This window comes from Lactuca sativa, chromosome 7 (assembly GCF_002870075.4).
Source record: "Lactuca sativa cultivar Salinas chromosome 7, Lsat_Salinas_v11, whole genome shotgun sequence".
NCBI lineage: Eukaryota > Viridiplantae > Streptophyta > Magnoliopsida > Asterales > Asteraceae > Lactuca > Lactuca sativa.
Window position 1 is genome coordinate 54,635,220 of NC_056629.2, and position 18,510 is coordinate 54,653,729.

Sequence of the window (18,510 nt, forward strand, 5' to 3'; positions counted from 1 at the left end):
TTAGGTGCTTAACCCATTAAGTAAAAAGAAAACAACCCCTTACCTTAATCTATGTGTCTTACTTACAATAACAAATTATTCTAATAAGCTATTGTTTAATATCTTCTGTGAGCTTTCTTATCATGGATAATTTGTCTATAACGTCAAGGGCAAATCTATCTACCCTACACAACAGAGGAATCAGGGAGTTCTCAAGGTCTAATCAGTTTTTTGTTTGCAGAGCTTTATGTGCTTATATACCATTTGTTTACAACTAAAAAGTAGATTTAACGGTAGAAAGACCATTCATTAAATTTTGCAAACCACATAGACCAATAACGTGGCGTTTCTCCATTAAAATACTCAAAGTGAGATATTCTTTAAACCATAGGGACCAATTTTGAAATTTTGTCTAGTTTTAATATTTTTCCTTGTATATAAAAAACTATATTTAAGGATTTATTTCTATTTTTTCATACAAAGACTTTAAAAATGATAGACCCACCTTACAGACACTAACCTCTACAAGAACTAGTTTTATTTTCTAAAAAATTACCAACAATATTCATATTCTATATCAATTAATTTCCTTTTTTAGGTAAAAAAATAAAAATGTTTGAAAGATTTTATTTATGGTGGTGGTGGTGTGTGTGTATATATATATATATATATATATATATATATATATATATATATATATATATATATATATATATATATATATATATATATATATGTGTGTGTGTGTGTGTGTGTGTGTGTATGTTTACGTTCTATGAAAAAAAAAACCCTAAAAATCATACAAATTCTTAAAAAAATACTTAGAGATCACAACTCTTTTTTTTTTTACTTTATATTTTTAAATATCGCAGTTTTTTATATGGCTTTATTGAAAAAATTCTTGAAAAAAGACCAAAAAAAAAAAATAAAGAAACAAAAAAATAAAAAAAAAATCGATTTTTAAAATTTTTTCAACAAATTTATAAAAAAGTTGCGATTTTTGAGAATATAAATTCAAAAAAAAAAGATTTGTGATATTCAAGTATTTTTTTTATGTATTTTATGATTTTAAGGGTTTTTTTTGGTTTTCCATATAACCCTGTATATATATATATATATATATATATATATATATATATATATATATATATATATATATATATATATATATATATATATATATATATATATGGATGAGTTATATGGAAAATGAATGATTAGGGCAACATATATTTGAACCAATGAAAACATGACAACACATCACTTCCACAATACATTACTTGTGAAGAAAGAAATGGACACGTGTCATTTGATTATTGGTTCCGGTAGATGTTGTCCTAGTTGTTTGTTTTCCATAGAACTCATTCCTATATATATATATATATATATATATATATATATATATATATATATATATATATATATATATATATATATATAATGTTTCATATCTTCCTACAAAAATTTTTCTTTTTATTGGATCTTGATTCTCTCTCTCTCTCACTCTCTCTCTTGCTCTCTCTCTCTCTCTCTCTCTATATATATATATATATATATATATATATATATATATATATATATATATATATATATATATATATATATATATATACAAATTTACACAAATGGTGCTTTAGATTTGTAGTATATTACAAATTTGGTACGTTGGTAAAATAGTATTTTTATAAAAATATGTCAGCTAAAAAGTTAAATTTAAGGGCAGAAAAATCATTCATTAAATTTTGCAAACCACATAGACCAATAACGTGACATTGTCTATGAAAATACTCAAAGTGAGATATTATTTATACAATAGGGACCAATTTATAAATTTTGTCAAGTTTTAATGATTTTTGCTTGTATATAAAAAAACTATATTTAAGGATTTATTTTTATTTTTCGTACAAAGACTTTAAACATGATAGACCCAACCTAATGACACTAAACTATAAAAGAAGTAGTTTTGTTTTCTAAAAAGTTACCAACCATATTCATATTCTATACCAACTAATTTACTTTTATTAGATAAAAAATAAAAGTGTTAGAAAAATTTCATTTATGGAGGTACTGCCATTATAATTGTCAATGAAAAAAAAGGACGATGATTTCAACGTGTTCCAATTTATCAATGTAGGGTTACGTTTCACTAATTATACTGAGAAACACAGATTTAATGGAACAAAAAAACACAACCCACAAAGGTCTATTAGAAACTCATGAATTATATAAGGTTGGTTGGCAACTTCTTTATTTTTATTTTTTGCTTCAAATTTTCAACTTCTTTATTTTACACCTTTTGAAAAAATAAACAAAGAGATACCAAACTGATGAAAAATAAAATGAAACAACGCAAAAATAAAAATAGGAAAAAAAAATTAAAAGTAATACGTAAAATTTAAAATATACTACGAAAAAAATTAAAAAATAAATTCGAAACCAACCAAAAAGAAGAAATATGAAAAATTCAATATGTATTAATATATTAGAGTATATTACAATATTTACGTTTTAGTTTTAGTTTTTTGGTTTTGTATTTCTCACTACTCGCATCAAAATCAATACAAAAAAGAGAAGAATAATAAATAATTAAAATTATAAAAAAAAAATTGAAAAACAAAATGTCAATAATGATAATGTTAAATGCAATAATAAAGTTGCTAACAATATTAACTATGAAGCATCCATTTAGATAAACATATACCGGCATAAAAAAAATCAATGCTTGAATTCACAAATAAGAATAATTAAAGAAAAATGGTTTTGACATGGATTATAGAACTTAAGTTTATTTACTTGAATAAAAGTAAATAAAAACATTATATATATATATATATATATATATATATATATATATATATATATATATATATATTGTTTCATATCTTTCTACCAAAATTTTCCTTTTTATTTTATCTTGATTCTCTCTCTCTCTCTCTCTCTCCCTTTCTCTCTCTCTCTCTCTCTCTCTCTCTCTCTATATATATATATATATATATATATATATATATATATATATATATATATATATATATATACACACACACACACACATACAAATGGTGCTTTAGGTTTGTAGTATATTGCAAATTTGGTACATTGGTAAAATAGTATTTTTATAAAAATCTAACAGCTAAAAATTTAGATTTAACGGCATAAAAACCATTCATTAAATTTTGCAAACCACATAGACCAATAACGTGACATTGTCTATGAAAATACTCAAAGTGATATATTATTTAAACAATAGGGACCAATTTATAAATTTTGTTAAGTTTTAATGATTTTTGCTTGTATATAAAAAACTATATTTAAGGATTTATTTTTATTTTTGGTACAAAGACTTGAAAGATGATAGACCTAACCTACAGACACTAAACTATAAAAAACTATATTTAAGGATTTATTTTTATTTTTTGTACAAAAACTTTAAACATGATAGACCCAACCTAATGACACTAAATTATAAAAGAAGTAGTTTTGTTTTCTAAAAAGTTACCAACAATATTCATTTTCTATACCAACTAATTTCCTTTTATTAGATAAAAATAAAAGTGTTTGAAAATTTTCATTTACGGAGGTACTGCCATTACAATTGTCAATGAAAAAAAAAGGACAATGATTTCAACGTGTTCCAATTTATCAATGTAGGGTTACGTTTCACTAATTATACTGAGAAACACAGATTCAATGGAACAAAAAAATGCAACCCACAAAGTTCTATTGGAAACTCATGAATTATACAAGGTTGGTTGGCAACTTCTTTATTTTTATTTTTTGCTTCAAATTTTCAACTTCTTTATTTTACACGTTTTGAAAAAATAAACAAAGAGATACCAAACTGATGAAAAATAAAACGAAACAACGCAAAAATAATAATAGGAAAAAAAAATTAAAAGTAATACGTAAAATTTAAAATATACTACGAAAAAAATTAAAAAAAAATTCCAAACCAACCAAAAAGAAGAAATATGAAAAATTCAATATGTATAAATATATTAAAGTATATTACAATATTTACGTTTTAGTTTTAGTTTTTTGGTTTTCTATTTCTCACTACTCGCATCAAAATCAATAAAAAAAGAGAAGAATAATAAATAACTAAAATTATAAAAAAAACTTGAAAACAAAATGTCAATAATCATAATGCTAAATGCAATAATAAAGTTGCTAACAATATTAACTATGAAGCATCCATTTAGAAAAACATATATCGTAACGGCATAAAAAACTCAATGCTTGAATTCACAAATAAGAATAATTAAAGAAAAGTGGTTTTGACATGGATTATAGAACTTAAGTTTATTTACTTGAATAAAAGTAAATAAAAACATTATATATATATATATATATATATATATATATATATATATATATATATATATATATATATATATATATATATAATGTTTCATATCTTCCTACCAAAATTTTCCATTTTATTTGATCTTGATTCTCTCTCTCTCTCTCTCTCTATATATATATATATATATATATATATATATATATATATATACACACACACACACACACAAATGATGCTTTAGGTTTCTAGTATATTGGAAATTTGGTATATTGGTAAAATAGTATTTTTATAAAAATCTAACAGCTAAAAATTTAGATTTAACGACATAAAAACCATTCATTAAATTTTGCAAACCACATAGACCAATAACGTGACATTGTCTATGAAAATACTCAAAGCGATATATTATTTAAACAATAGGGATCAATTTATAAATTTTGTTAAGTTTTAACGATTTTTGCTTGTATATAAAAAAACTATATTTAAGGATTTATTTTTATTTTTCCGTACAAAGACTTGAAACATGATAGACCTAACCTACAAACACTAAACTATAAAAAAAACTATATTTAATGATTTATTTTTGTTTTTCGTACAAAGACTTGAAACATGATAGACCTAACCTACAAACACTAAACTATAAAGGAAATATTTTTTTTTTCTAAAAAGGTTTCATTTATCCTTACGCCATATCTACTTATTCCTACGCTGTAATCATTACTATTAGTAATTTATTATGTACTTTTTACTAATCATTGATACTATTAATAATTAAGTTATAATTATAGTTTTTTTAATATACAAATATTACTATTGTCAAAATTTTATTCTAGGCAAGAAATTTTGTTTTGGTCCGAGAAGAGATGAGTATGCGATGTTTTTACAAGGAAAAAAGTTGAAGAATTTTCAAAAAGTGTTGATCTAAAATTAGAAAATTTGCCGTCAAATTGTTAAAATAACAATTTGAATAAAATTAAAATGATGCCAGATCTTTTTGAGAAAAAATTAATTTAAATTAAGTTGAAAGCAAAAATACAAAATATAAAATATTTATAATAATAACTAATTAAACAAGTAAAACTAAATATTATAATAATAACTAATTAAACAAGTAAAACTGAATTAAAAAATAATAACTAATGACTAAAAGTGATACATCACATATATAATAAATTTATTTATTAGAACATTATTTAGTTTATTTATAGATAATTTATTAATATTGTTTTTATAATATATATATATATATATATATATATATATATATATATATATATATATATATAATATTTTGATTTAATTAAAAAAATTAAAACCCAACGCAATGATAATAAAATAATATTTTGACATTTCGGCTGTTAAAAAAATAAAAATCGACAACTTTTAATTAAAGAGTTCGAAGACATTCATATGTAATATTTAATATGTATTCAATGTGTTTCAAACTTTATTATTTCCATTTCCTTATAACTATTTGTTAATTTTTTGCTAATTTTCTAATAAAATATTCAGCTATTAAAAAAACAAAGTTTTTATAAGGTAATTTTAAATAGAAAATGACTTAGGAGGGTAACTATCTTTTATCCGTGTTCACATATTGGCAACTTTTTCTTTTTTGTACATAATAAAGCAACTAACTTGTTTTAACTGTTTAAATTACACCAATATTACCGGCTAATACCTTTTTTAACCGGTAACTCAAAGGGAAAATGACTTAGGAGGGTAACTGCCTCTTATCCGTGTTCACATGTTGGCAATTTCTTATTTTTTGTAAATAAGAAAACAACTAACTTGTTTTAACTGTGTAACATCCTAAAAATAATGACCAAAAATTTCGTTTTTAATTTAATACTAAAACCATAATTGTCAAACCACTAATTTAATACTTCGACATCGGGCCCTGCCCGACATTAAGCCTTGCCTAGCATCGTGCCTCGCTTGGTAAAGAAGTTGCTAACAAACCTTATATACCAACTAATTTTCTTTTTTTAGATAAAAAATAAAAGTGTTTGAAAGATTTCATTTATGGTGGTACTGCCATCATCATTATCAATGAAAAAAAAAAGGACCATGATTTCAACGTGTTCTAATTTATCGGTTACTTTTCATAAATTATACTGAGAAACATGGATCTAATGGAAGAAAAAAACGCCACCCACAAAGACTTATTTGAAACTCATGTATTATATAAGATTTGTTGGCAACTTCTTTATTTTCATTTTTTGCTTCAACTTTTCAACTTCTTTATTTTACACCTTTTGAAAAAAAAAATGATAACAAATTGAAGAAAAATAAATTGAAAAAACGAAAAAATAAAAATAGGGAAAAATAAAAAGTAATACGAAAATTTTAAAATATAATACGAAAAAATTAGAAAAAAATTAGAAAAAAATTACGAAAAAAAACCAAAAAGAAGAAAGACGAAAACTACAAAATTAATTAATATCCCAGCTGACGAGATATGTCCGGTATGTCGCAAGGCATGTTTGGACTCTTTTGGAAAGCATGCAGTTCACTGTAAAAAAACTCTCGGGGTTCAAATACAGGCACGATATGGTCAGAGATGTTTTGTTCGATAATATTTAAGCGTGCAAGAGTTTCCGCTAAGAAAGAGACACCTATGAATTTCTTGACTGACCCGACAGAAGGAAGGTGAACCTTTAGACCGCCTGACATGTTGATTTTTGGATGGGTCGGAGGGAAACATGCATGTGTGGACCTTATAGGGGTATCCCTTATCGTGTGCTTGAGGGCGAGGGGTTTCATGGCAGAACTGACTGCTTTAAAAGCTGCTACCGGCAAAGTCGACAAACATGAGAAATCGTGCATGGAAAATCAACACGTGTTTATACCATTTGCGTTTGATACGTTTGGTTTCCTCGCACCGGATGCGGTAGAGCTTCTTAATAGAGTACAACGGATTATGCATTGCAATGGTATATCCCCTAGTTTTATGAATGTAGTCTTTAAAAGATTGAGCTTTGCTATACAAAAAGGCTTAGCGGCGCAGGTTGTTACCCGTTTGCCATCTCACTTGTTGTACGATGATAATTAAATCCAAATTACCAGATACGTTTTGAGAAAAAAAAAGTTTTAGTTTTTTGGTTATCTATTTCTCATTACTTGAATCAAAATAAATTAAAACAATAGAAGAATAATAAATAACTAAAATTATAAAAAAAATATAGAAAATAAAATGTCAATAATGATAATGCTAAATGCAATCATAAAGTTGCTAACAAAAATAACTATGAAGCATCCAAGTAAAAAAAACATATATCGTAACGACATAAAATTAAAAAAAAAAAAATCAATGCTTGAATTCACAAACAAGAAAAATTAAATAAAAATGGTTTTGACATGGTTTATAGTACTTAAGTTTATTTACTTGAATCAAACTAAATAAAAACATTAAAAAACCATAAATAACTAAAATTATAAAATAAAAATAGAAAACAAAATGTTGAGAAGATAAAAAAAAATAATAATTAAGTTATCAAATTGTTAAAATTATATATATATATATATATATATATATATATATATATATATATATATATATATATATATATATAGGTAGGTTCAAATGTTTCTCACATCTATTGTGTGCTACAATGTACCAATAAGAATTGAGTAAACATTAAATGTATATTAAATGATATCCATATTTATAATTCCTTTTTATAGAGACTAATTTAATTCGTCATTAATGTGAATAATAATATTCTTTCAGAATGAATTCATATATAAAATAATAAAAGTGTATTCTAGGAGAACGAGAGTATATTATCCTAGAATACACCCTCATTCTTCATATTCCATACAACTTTATTATATTTTAAGTGAGTGAGTCCTAAAATAATGTTATTGCTGACATAAAAACTAGATACAAATTCATTCTAAAAAAATGTTATTGCTGACATTAATGACGCATTTAATTAATTTCCATAAAGAGAAGATTATAATTATGGATATCATTTAATATACATACAATTATGGAAGCCATTTAATATCTATCATTATTTAATTAAATAATAATATAATTTTACTAAATTCCTATTGGTGCCTTCTAGCACACAATAAATGTAAAAAACACTTTAACCTAGCCATATATATATATATATATATATATATATATATATATATATATATATATATATATATATATATATATATATATATATATTTAGGTTCATATATAAATCTTATTTATTGTGTGAATGTATGGCTAAATCTAAACCAATCATTTGAAAAATATAATTTTGTAACTTTATTAATTATATTAATTATAATCTAATATTAATCTACTACGATTATGGTAAGTACTTAGTGATCGCTATACTTAAGATCTCCAGACTCTAATAAGCTACATACCGACAAAGCCATTCTCGTTGCCCATCGTCATACCACCATTATATACAATCATCGATCCCGCCTAACGCCAACCAGAGGCCGATCTCATCGTCTTCGCTGGAATCAACGCTACCACATAACAGTGACCTTCCATTTTTTTCTTCTTCAACTTGAATGACAGGTATAGATCTCGATTTCAAGACATACAATTCGATTTCAAGATAGAGAATCCAGACCTGCAACTCGATTTCAAGATGGAGAATCCATACTTAACCTTTTCGTTGCTTAAGCCCTCATTATACCACTCGTAATTGCTTTCCGCTCTTTCACTACTCGATTATGATGAGTCCTCTTTTTATCAGTCTAAATTTTGCATCTCTTATCATCAATTTTTTGGTAACAATTTCAGAAACTCCTTATTTCGTATCCAGCTTGAACACAATGTCTTTTGTAACTTTAAATGATAAATTCGGATTTTTATGGAATAAATAAATTCAAATGATGAAATCGGGTTACTAGTTGGGGATAAAGGAGATGAAAAACCAGTTCAATTTGATAATATTGAAATGTAGGTAATCAGTTTACTTTGACAATCAATGTCTGTTTTTTTAGAAATTTTTTATTTAACTATTGTTCTTTAAGAATATCTATATATAGGACCAACCAAGTTGTAAACAATATGATAGTTCTTTTGTTTGTTTTTAAGGTTTTTTTTTTTTTTTTTTTTTTTGGAATTGATTGCTATTTGTGAAGCATTCTCATAGTCAATGATAAATACGTGTAATATTGATAATTTGCAAATTCAAATATTTTGACATTTAATCTTAGGCCAGGTCAATGAGAATTGGCTATGTGAAGCAACAATTGATTTTGTAAGCATTAGAGTGGCTGAAGAAAGTTAGTTCAAACCATTTTGATGAACATACCAGAATATTCAATGTTAAAAAAATGATTATTAACAATGTTCATGTTATATAAAAGTTTTAGTTTTATTAAATTCAAACATGTAGCCACAATTGTTTATTCTTAACCATTCTCATGATTCAAACAAAAGCTTTTGAGTTCGAAAAAGTTGATTCTTAACCATTCTAAAATTATGTAAAAAGTTGTAATTAAAAAAAAATTGATTCTTAAATCTGTAAGAACCATGGTAATTGTTAGAAAAAATATTAAGCATTATAATGGTATATAAAAAGTCACAAGATTTCATTCTTAACTATTCTTATGATCGCCTACATCAAAGTGGTTATGGCCAACCAAGTTCTATCTTTGATGTTCTTATTTAATAAATTTACAATTCAAGCTATATATTTGTAGAGAATAATGTATGTCCATCCTTTTTGTGTAGTTGAATTTCCTTTGTATATATATATACCCATTCTACAAGAATTTAGTCACTTTATGTAATTATGTTTGTATTCTCAAAAAATATGGAAATTCAATGTCCTAAGCGTTTATCTGGTTTTTGTCAAGAACCATTAATATATTGAAAAGTTTGTTTTCTTGGTAGTTGTCAGTTTCTAGCAAAATATTCTCAAAGAATATTATATGTTATTCTATTTCATTTTAGTAATCTGACTTATATATATATATATATATATATATATATATATATATATATATATATATATATATATTTATTTATTTATTTATTTGTAGTGTATTATTTTATTCAAGAGGATAATAGTAATACTTCAAGAGGGTTGTATGATGCATTTCACGAGAAACAAGAATGTAGATAGTTTTGGTTGTTTAAAGATGATCATGAACAGTGATGAAGAATGTAGGGTTTTTGTATTTCAGTTTGCCTTTTTGATACTTAGATTCTTAAAGAATGTAGTATATATTATATTTTTTTTTAATCATCAAGAAGATTGTATATTATACAAAAAATAAAGTATATATTACAAACATATTCTTAAAGAATCTAGTATAGATGGTTGTATATATTCTTCAAAATATTGTATACATTATTGTTTTATGTTATAGAAATGGTATATATTCTTGATTATAGTGCAATATTTTTTCTGTGATATCACATTATATACTCATGTATTCTTTAAGAATGTTTCTTTTTTAATGCAAATTGTTACCATTGAGAATATTTGCAGTAATAATATTTAGCAACGTTTAGTTCTCAAAAAATCTCTTATGATTTCGTATTCTTTACGAATGATCTTGTATTCTTCATCTTTATTTATTGGAAGAATCTCAGATTCTTCCGTATGATTTGTATATTATAAGTTCGTAGATGTGTAGATAATTAGAGTTGATTTTGATAATTAAATATCAATTTTGAATTAAAATAAATGGGTTCCCCATATTTCTATCAACTTCCTTATTGAGAATTAATTAAAAGGACAATTATGAATTTATAATTACTATTTATAATTTTCTTTTATTAAAAAGACATGTTTATATGTATTGTGATCCATTGTAATTATTGTATACCATCTAATCTTAGCCATATACAAATCTAATCTAATGGTCCAAAAATTGTCATACATTCACACAATATATACCATTCACATTTAATCCTAACCCTATATATATATATATATATATATATATATATATATATATATATATATATGGGGAAAGGGAATATAAATTACAGCCCCACCTAAGCTTAAGTACTAAACCTATATATATATATATATATATATATATATATATATATATATATATATATATATATATATATATGGGGAAAGGGAATATAAATTACAGCCCCACCTAAGCTTAAGTACTAAACCTCTAAAATATGTCGTTTTAACATGCTAAATATGCCCGGTTTGGTTTCACTTGGCAAATATATCATCCTCCATAACATTTCTTTCTTTCATTATTGTTTTACCATCTTTGTTTTCTTCCCTCAATTGTCGTTTATTACTTCACCCAAGTGAACATTACTAAACCCTAAACCTAAACCTAAACCCTAAATTTAAACCCTAAACCCTAATCCCTAAATCTAATCCCTAAACCCTAAACCTTAAACCCTAACCCTAAACCCTAAACCCTAAACCCTAAACTTAAACCCTAAACCCTAAATCTAAACCCTAAACCCTAAACTGAAACCCCAAACCCTAAACCCTAAACCCTATTGTATCGATCTTGAATTTAGATCTTGAAGTATTAACCATGAATCCATTAACCGTAATATTTATATAGTAAAACAATGTATTTTCAAGAGGTCTAGTACCTAAGCTTAGGTGGGGTTGTAATGTATATTCCCTTTTCCATATATATATATATATATATATATATATATATATATATATATATATATACACACACACACACACACGACAAATCTAATAAAAATGCATAAGGGTTTGGTAACCCTAAAACCTAGAAAATCAATAGTAATACATAGAAGAAATATATCTTAAGATATCTAATCTTTTTTTTTTATGACTTTGTTGGTCTAAAAATCGCAGGTTTTGGAGTAAATTCACTATATATATATATATATATATATATATATATATATATATATATATATATATATATATATATATATATAATTTGTATCTATACTTTATATATATACAAAATTACACAAATGGTGATTAAGGTGAGGTTTATTTTAAATTGTAAATTTGGTATAAGGGTGCAATAGTATTTTTATAAAAATCTAAGAGCTAGAAAGTTAGATTTAACGGTAGAAGAACGATTCATTAAATTTTGCAAACCACATGGACCAATGATGTAACATTGTCCACGAATATACTCAAAGTGAGATATTTTTTAAACCATAGGGACCAATTATGAAATTTCGTCTATTTTTTATGAATATTTCTTGTAATTAAAAAACTGTATTTAAGAATTTATTTTTATTTTTGTACAAGGACTTTAAAAATAATAGACACACCTACCGACACTAACCTCCAAAAGAACTAGTTTTTATTTTCTAAAAAATTTCCAACAATATTCATATTCTATACCAATTATTATTATTATTATTATTATTATTATTATAGGTAAAATATGAAAGTGTTTGAAAGATTTTCATTTATGGTGGTATACACCATCATTGTGAAAAAAAGGACGATAATTTCATTTGTTCCTATTTATAAATGTAGCATTACACTTCACAAATTATACTGAGAAAAACAGATCCAATGGAACCAAAATTCGCAACCAACAAAGGCTTATTGGAAACTCATGAGTTATACAAGGTTGCTTCACAACTTCTTTATTATTTTTGCTTCAAATCTTCAAAACTAACCAACTTATATGATTTACATGCAGTATATTGTGGAGAATAACGTGTACCCTCGCGAACCCAAACCATTGAAGGAGCTTCGGGCTCTCACCACTACACACCCATGGTAAAAACTTCACGTTTTTTGAGATATGAACATTATTTTGTGCAAATTAGATTACATGATTTATTTATTAATTTGTAGGGCTGTGATGGGCACGGCACCCGAGGCTGGCCAGTTGATTGAGATCTTGTTGAAGGTCATTGGCGCGAAAAAGACCATAGAGATTGGGGTTTTTACAGGTTACTCGTTGTTACTAACTGCTCTTGCGATTCCTGAAGATGGCAAGGTTTGTCATTATGTTACAGTTTGAGTTTAAGAATAAACAAACTTGTAATTATGCATGCTAGTTTACAAAGCATTGAGTTTTGAGCAGATTGTAGCTATAGATGTGGATCGGGAAGCCTATGAGATTGGTCTACCGGTTATACAAAAGGCCGGGGTGGAGCATAAGATCAACTTTATTGAATCCGAGGGTCTACCAGCTCTTGATAAACTCTTGGAGGATGTAAGTGTACATAATTTGGTCCAAATTGTGCTTTGAAACGTGGACTAGGTTTTGCCTCTTCATACTTGAGGTTCACGATTTAATCATTAATCCAAAGCAAAACGACAAATGATTCTTGACCAAATTATATATCAATAGTGTTTAATTTTTTATTTTCTCCTGAAACATGGTTATTACAAACACACAAAATTGACTGCTTACGTAAGCGATCAGAATGAGTACGGTCAATTATAGTGAAAACTTTTTTGTATAATTAATCAGGAATGGAACACAATTTTAAAATAAGGGATCCTACATTATAATATTTGAAATCAAAAAATTAATACATAGTTACATACTATTAAGAAGTTAAGGTATGTGGTGTTTATACTATCTACTATGATTGAAATTATTTGGGTCAAAAGTCGAACAATAAATCAAGTAATCGTGTTCGTAAATATCTGAATGCGAAAATTCCGATATCCGATATTAAATTATCTGAAAATTTGGATATTTGATTTTTTGGATTTGGATAAAAAATAGTCATTTTAGAAATTTTCGGATATCGATTATTTTTATTCTTATTATTATTTTTTTAATAAACATTTTCTTAATTATTTTATGAAAATGGAAATTAATAATTCATTAGTCAATACCTACGGTATATTTGCTTAATCAGTGAAAGTATGAAACAACAAAAAATACTTAGGGTGTATTTGTGTAATGTCGGTAGCTGTTTTTTTTGTCTATCCCACCGAAACAACTAGATTTAGTGGTCTCAACACAATATAATAAATGATGATGCTTTGATTGATCCATCCCCATATGGTTATTGTTTTCTAACGTGTAGAATTTTATTTCTAAATCGTTTTAAGTTATTAAAAAATGGGAGCTTGGTTCTGTTTTTCTAACAAACTAAGAATTAAAAAAAATGAATACCACAAATTAATTAGATATACTTATAACTAACTTGTAATGATGATGAACGTAAGAAATTAACAAGCTACACAAAACTAATATATCTAGATAACACAACAGTAAAATCATGAAATAATTTGTATTATGAATATTACAAATAATTACATTGTAAATAATAAAAAAAACTAAATATAAAATATTTCGGTGTACTGTATTCTATGTGTTCGTTTCGCAAGTTAAGAGGTGATCTAGTTTTACATTTAAAAAGATTTGGCGATGAATAATATTTGTTATATAAGCATTAAATTGAGGGTATGTAATATCATTATTTAGCATATAATATACTTTTTTTGGTATTATAATTTAATCAGATAACATTTAAATAAGATGGAAATGGGGATAAAGGGATTTATTTGATATGCATTATAATGGGTTTATGGACTGGATTTCTGACTGATTATTATTAAGCTGACCATTTAAGAACATTTGAAGAGTTTTATTATTATGTTTCTAGATTTTCTACATATATTATTTCTCAGAATTCATCTTATTGTTAATCTTAATTGAATTATGAACATTTTTTTTTAATTTTTTCCTAGTTAATTTAGTTTATTAAAAATAGTATTTCATGTAAGAAGTATTAATTTTTAACGATTATATAATATTTTCAATGTTTTTTGTTTTAATATTTATAACTTAATATAAAGTGTTCTCATAATTTATATGTTTTAAGTAAAGACCCGGTATACTTGTCTTTAAGTACTAATTTCTACTATAATCTTTTTTTATTAAAATTGTCCGCATTATATTATGACGTGAATTAGAAAACGCAAATTTAAATGAGTTTATAGAAAATTTTAAACAGATGATCGATAAATTGGTTAACTTTGAAAAATAAAAATGGTATTGAAAAATGTAATTAACGATTAGTGAAATATAAAATTAATGGTTAAAGTTAATGTAAATGGAATCTTTCAAGTTTCACTAGTTTTAAGTCCTATCAAAACTCAACTTTTATGGATGATTTATGGTTAATTTTCAGTTAATGTAAATAAATATATGAACATGATTACAAAAACTATATTACTCAAAGATCATTATAATTATTTGAACAAATCGATCCAGTAGGTTAAACGAATTTTAGTCGGTTAATTGACCCATTTGAGTTGTTATCATTATAGTAATTTATTTTATCTGTTCGACTCCTTTTCAATAAAGCACAATCCAAATTGACCAATTACTTTCAAATTACCGAGTTCATGAATTGAAATTGTGACATCTACAAAACCTTCTACTTTAGCCTCATCGGACTTGTATTCCCGATTCAAACCACGTTGTCCCAACTACAGCCAAAGAGTTTCTTTAATTAATTAGTTTCACTTGATAAATGTAATGATTTTTTATTACACAACTAATCAACGATCTTTCTCCTTGTAGCCTGAAAACCATGGTAGCTTCGACTACGTTTTTGTTGATGCAGACAAAGGAAACTACATCAACTACCATGAGCTAATATTGAAATTGTTGAAGGTCAATGGGATTGTTGTATATGACAACACACTCTGGTTTGGAACAGTTGCAAAACCCGAGGATTCAGTTCCTGAAGGGTATAGAAGAGGGAGAACTGCCATTGTAGAGTTTAACAAAGCCCTCGCAACTGACCCTCGTGTCAGCATCTCTACGGTTCCGTTAGGTGATGGCCTCACCATATGCAGACGTCTCTAGCTATACTAGGATTTGAGACATCGGTTTCTTATCTCCTTTATCTATAAATTTCGTATGTCATGATGACTATTGTTCATCTTTTAAATAACTAGTTTTAATCGTGGTATGTGAAGTCTTTGTTGAAGTACTTGTATGAAAAATAAAAAAAAGGAGACGAATTAAAATAAACAAAATACCTAGCTTTTTGTTGTCTCATCTTAACTATTGCTTAAAGCTTGATGTAGTTTTAATTCACTATTAATCCTTCAACCCAAGAAACAAAGTACCAAACAAGATCATAAGACCATACGGTGAGGGGCAAACGATTTCCAATTGAGCTAAAAATTTACAAGAGTCCTACCAACTCGTTGATCTTCGATCTCAGAAAAAATAAACTGATGTGGACATGTTTTGATATGACTTTTGGCCTCAAGAACAGAAGAGCAGGAGGCTGTCCAGCAGCATAGCAGCCCAAAATGAAATTAAAATACCATCATCATATTTTATTTGGGCAGGAAAGGAAAGATACGAATGAGCACAAATCTTAGTCCACTTTGGTGATTTATTCAGCAGCCCATTACAAATTAATTTTCCAATTTTTCTTGTGTGGGGTAGGATAGAAATGCACCAAGTAGAAGAAATAAGTGGGCATCACATTTCATTTAAGCCAACACGAGCTAATGGACGATACGGCTAGAGCTGGCCAATACGAGCTAAGGGACGATACGGCTATGGCTGGGAATGAGTTGGTTTGGGTTCAATCCATTTATTAGTTGGGTTGAAGATTTTAACCCAACCCAACTTGTTTATTTAAATGGGTTGATATTTTCAATCCAACGTAATTTTTCAGATAAATGGATTGTCACCGAGTTGATCTGTTTATGTATTTTTTAATCTAACCTATTAAATAAATGGATTAAACCTAGGTTTACCTATTTACAATAAAGTAAGTAAATAAATTAACTAAAGTTTATTCCATTTAAATTAGTTCCAAACTTAAATAAAATTTCAAAATATGTCAAAAACACAATCAAAATTCGCAAATACAAATAAATGTTCAAATAACATTAAAAATAATTAATTCAAAGTGATTTTAGAGAGTGCCGGCTACTGTTGTCGGTGCCAAAAAATAATAGGAATTATGATTGCATTTTTTTTAAACATAAATAATAACCCAACATTATAATTTAAAAAGTAATACTAAGAGTAATACATTATAATATTTAAATAATTATTAACTTAATATATATTAAAATTAAATAGTTAGTGGGTTGAAAACAGGTTGATAACTTTTACCTTACACAACTTATTTAATTAAACGGGTTAGACAGGTTGACCCATTTAATTTAAATGTGTTGAAAATCTCAACTCAACATGCTAATATTAGGTTGGATTGTTGGGTTAGGTCGATTTTTGCCAGCTCTAGATACGACACATTTTTTTATTGTTTTATCTTTCTTTGCTTGCTATTATTTTTCGAACTTAAACAATATTATCATCGATATTTATATCATGATTTTATTGTCTCGTAATTAGTTATTTTCTTAAGACTAGATTGGGTTAATTTTCACTTTGATTTGCGATGAATTTTTTGGAGCAACATGAAGTGACGATTTCAAGAGGTTATGGTTATCTTCATTTGACTGTCGGTATTGATATAATTTTCTATCATTTTTTTTATTATTATAAATAGTTAGTTTTATTTCCAATATTGGGTGAATTTATAGAACTATTAATATTAGGAGTAATTTTGTGTGATTTTGATGATATTCTATGAAAGTATTTTCGAGTAAAACATCTATTTATGTTCATATGTCTTGAATCATGAGTTTAGATATGTGAATGTTTAATTATTTGGTTAATTTCTTGATTACGTTATAGATCTTCCAATTAACAAGCAACAATTGGTTTTTGTGTTTGTTTTCTTTTCACACAATCATGAAAATATTTTCTCCAACATGTTAGTGAAAACCTTTTGAATCATCTTGGATTTGGTGACTTTTAAATATTAATGCTAGTTAATTTTTATTGATTACATGCTCCATGGAAATTGTGACTTTAACTAAGAAAATATGTTATGAGCTTTTCTAACCATTGTATCAACTAAGAAAAGTCTAGCTAATATCAAACTTCTTAAATTGCTATAGCCAAATTAGGATCCATCAAACTCATTGCACCACAAAATTATGATAATTAGTCAAGTAATTGATCTTGTGATTTATCCTGATATTCGAACATTTTGTTTTGTAGATTTTATACTTCTGCATTTTAGTCATTTTTGTAAATTAGTTTTCTATCACATTTAACATTTTGAAAACCCCATATAATTTTGTATTTTTATTTTGTAGAAACCGAATGCATAAATTTGATGCGAACCAATCCCTAAGGATTCGATCCCTATTACAGCTACTATAATTCATTTTGTATTGCGTCATATTTTGGTTTTTTATTTGGTGGTCTCGACAACCACCAACGACCTTAAGGAGGAGTTGACCGAA

The 18,510-nt window shown here is 26.0% G+C and overlaps 1 protein-coding gene across 1 annotated transcript; it reads left to right on the forward strand.

Annotated features, from left to right (window-relative positions):
• The first annotated feature begins 12,686 nt into the window (after positions 1–12,686).
• On the forward strand, positions 12,687–16,206 carry LOC111883858 (probable caffeoyl-CoA O-methyltransferase At4g26220). The gene is made up of 5 exons (XM_023880189.3): positions 12,687–12,816; positions 12,890–12,969; positions 13,048–13,192; positions 13,280–13,411; positions 15,746–16,206. The coding sequence occupies exons 1-5, from the start codon at positions 12,760–12,762 to the stop codon at positions 16,031–16,033; spliced, it is 702 nt and encodes a 233-aa protein (XP_023735957.1). The 5' UTR covers positions 12,687–12,759; the 3' UTR covers positions 16,034–16,206.
• Positions 16,207–18,510: the final 2,304 nt, after the last annotated feature.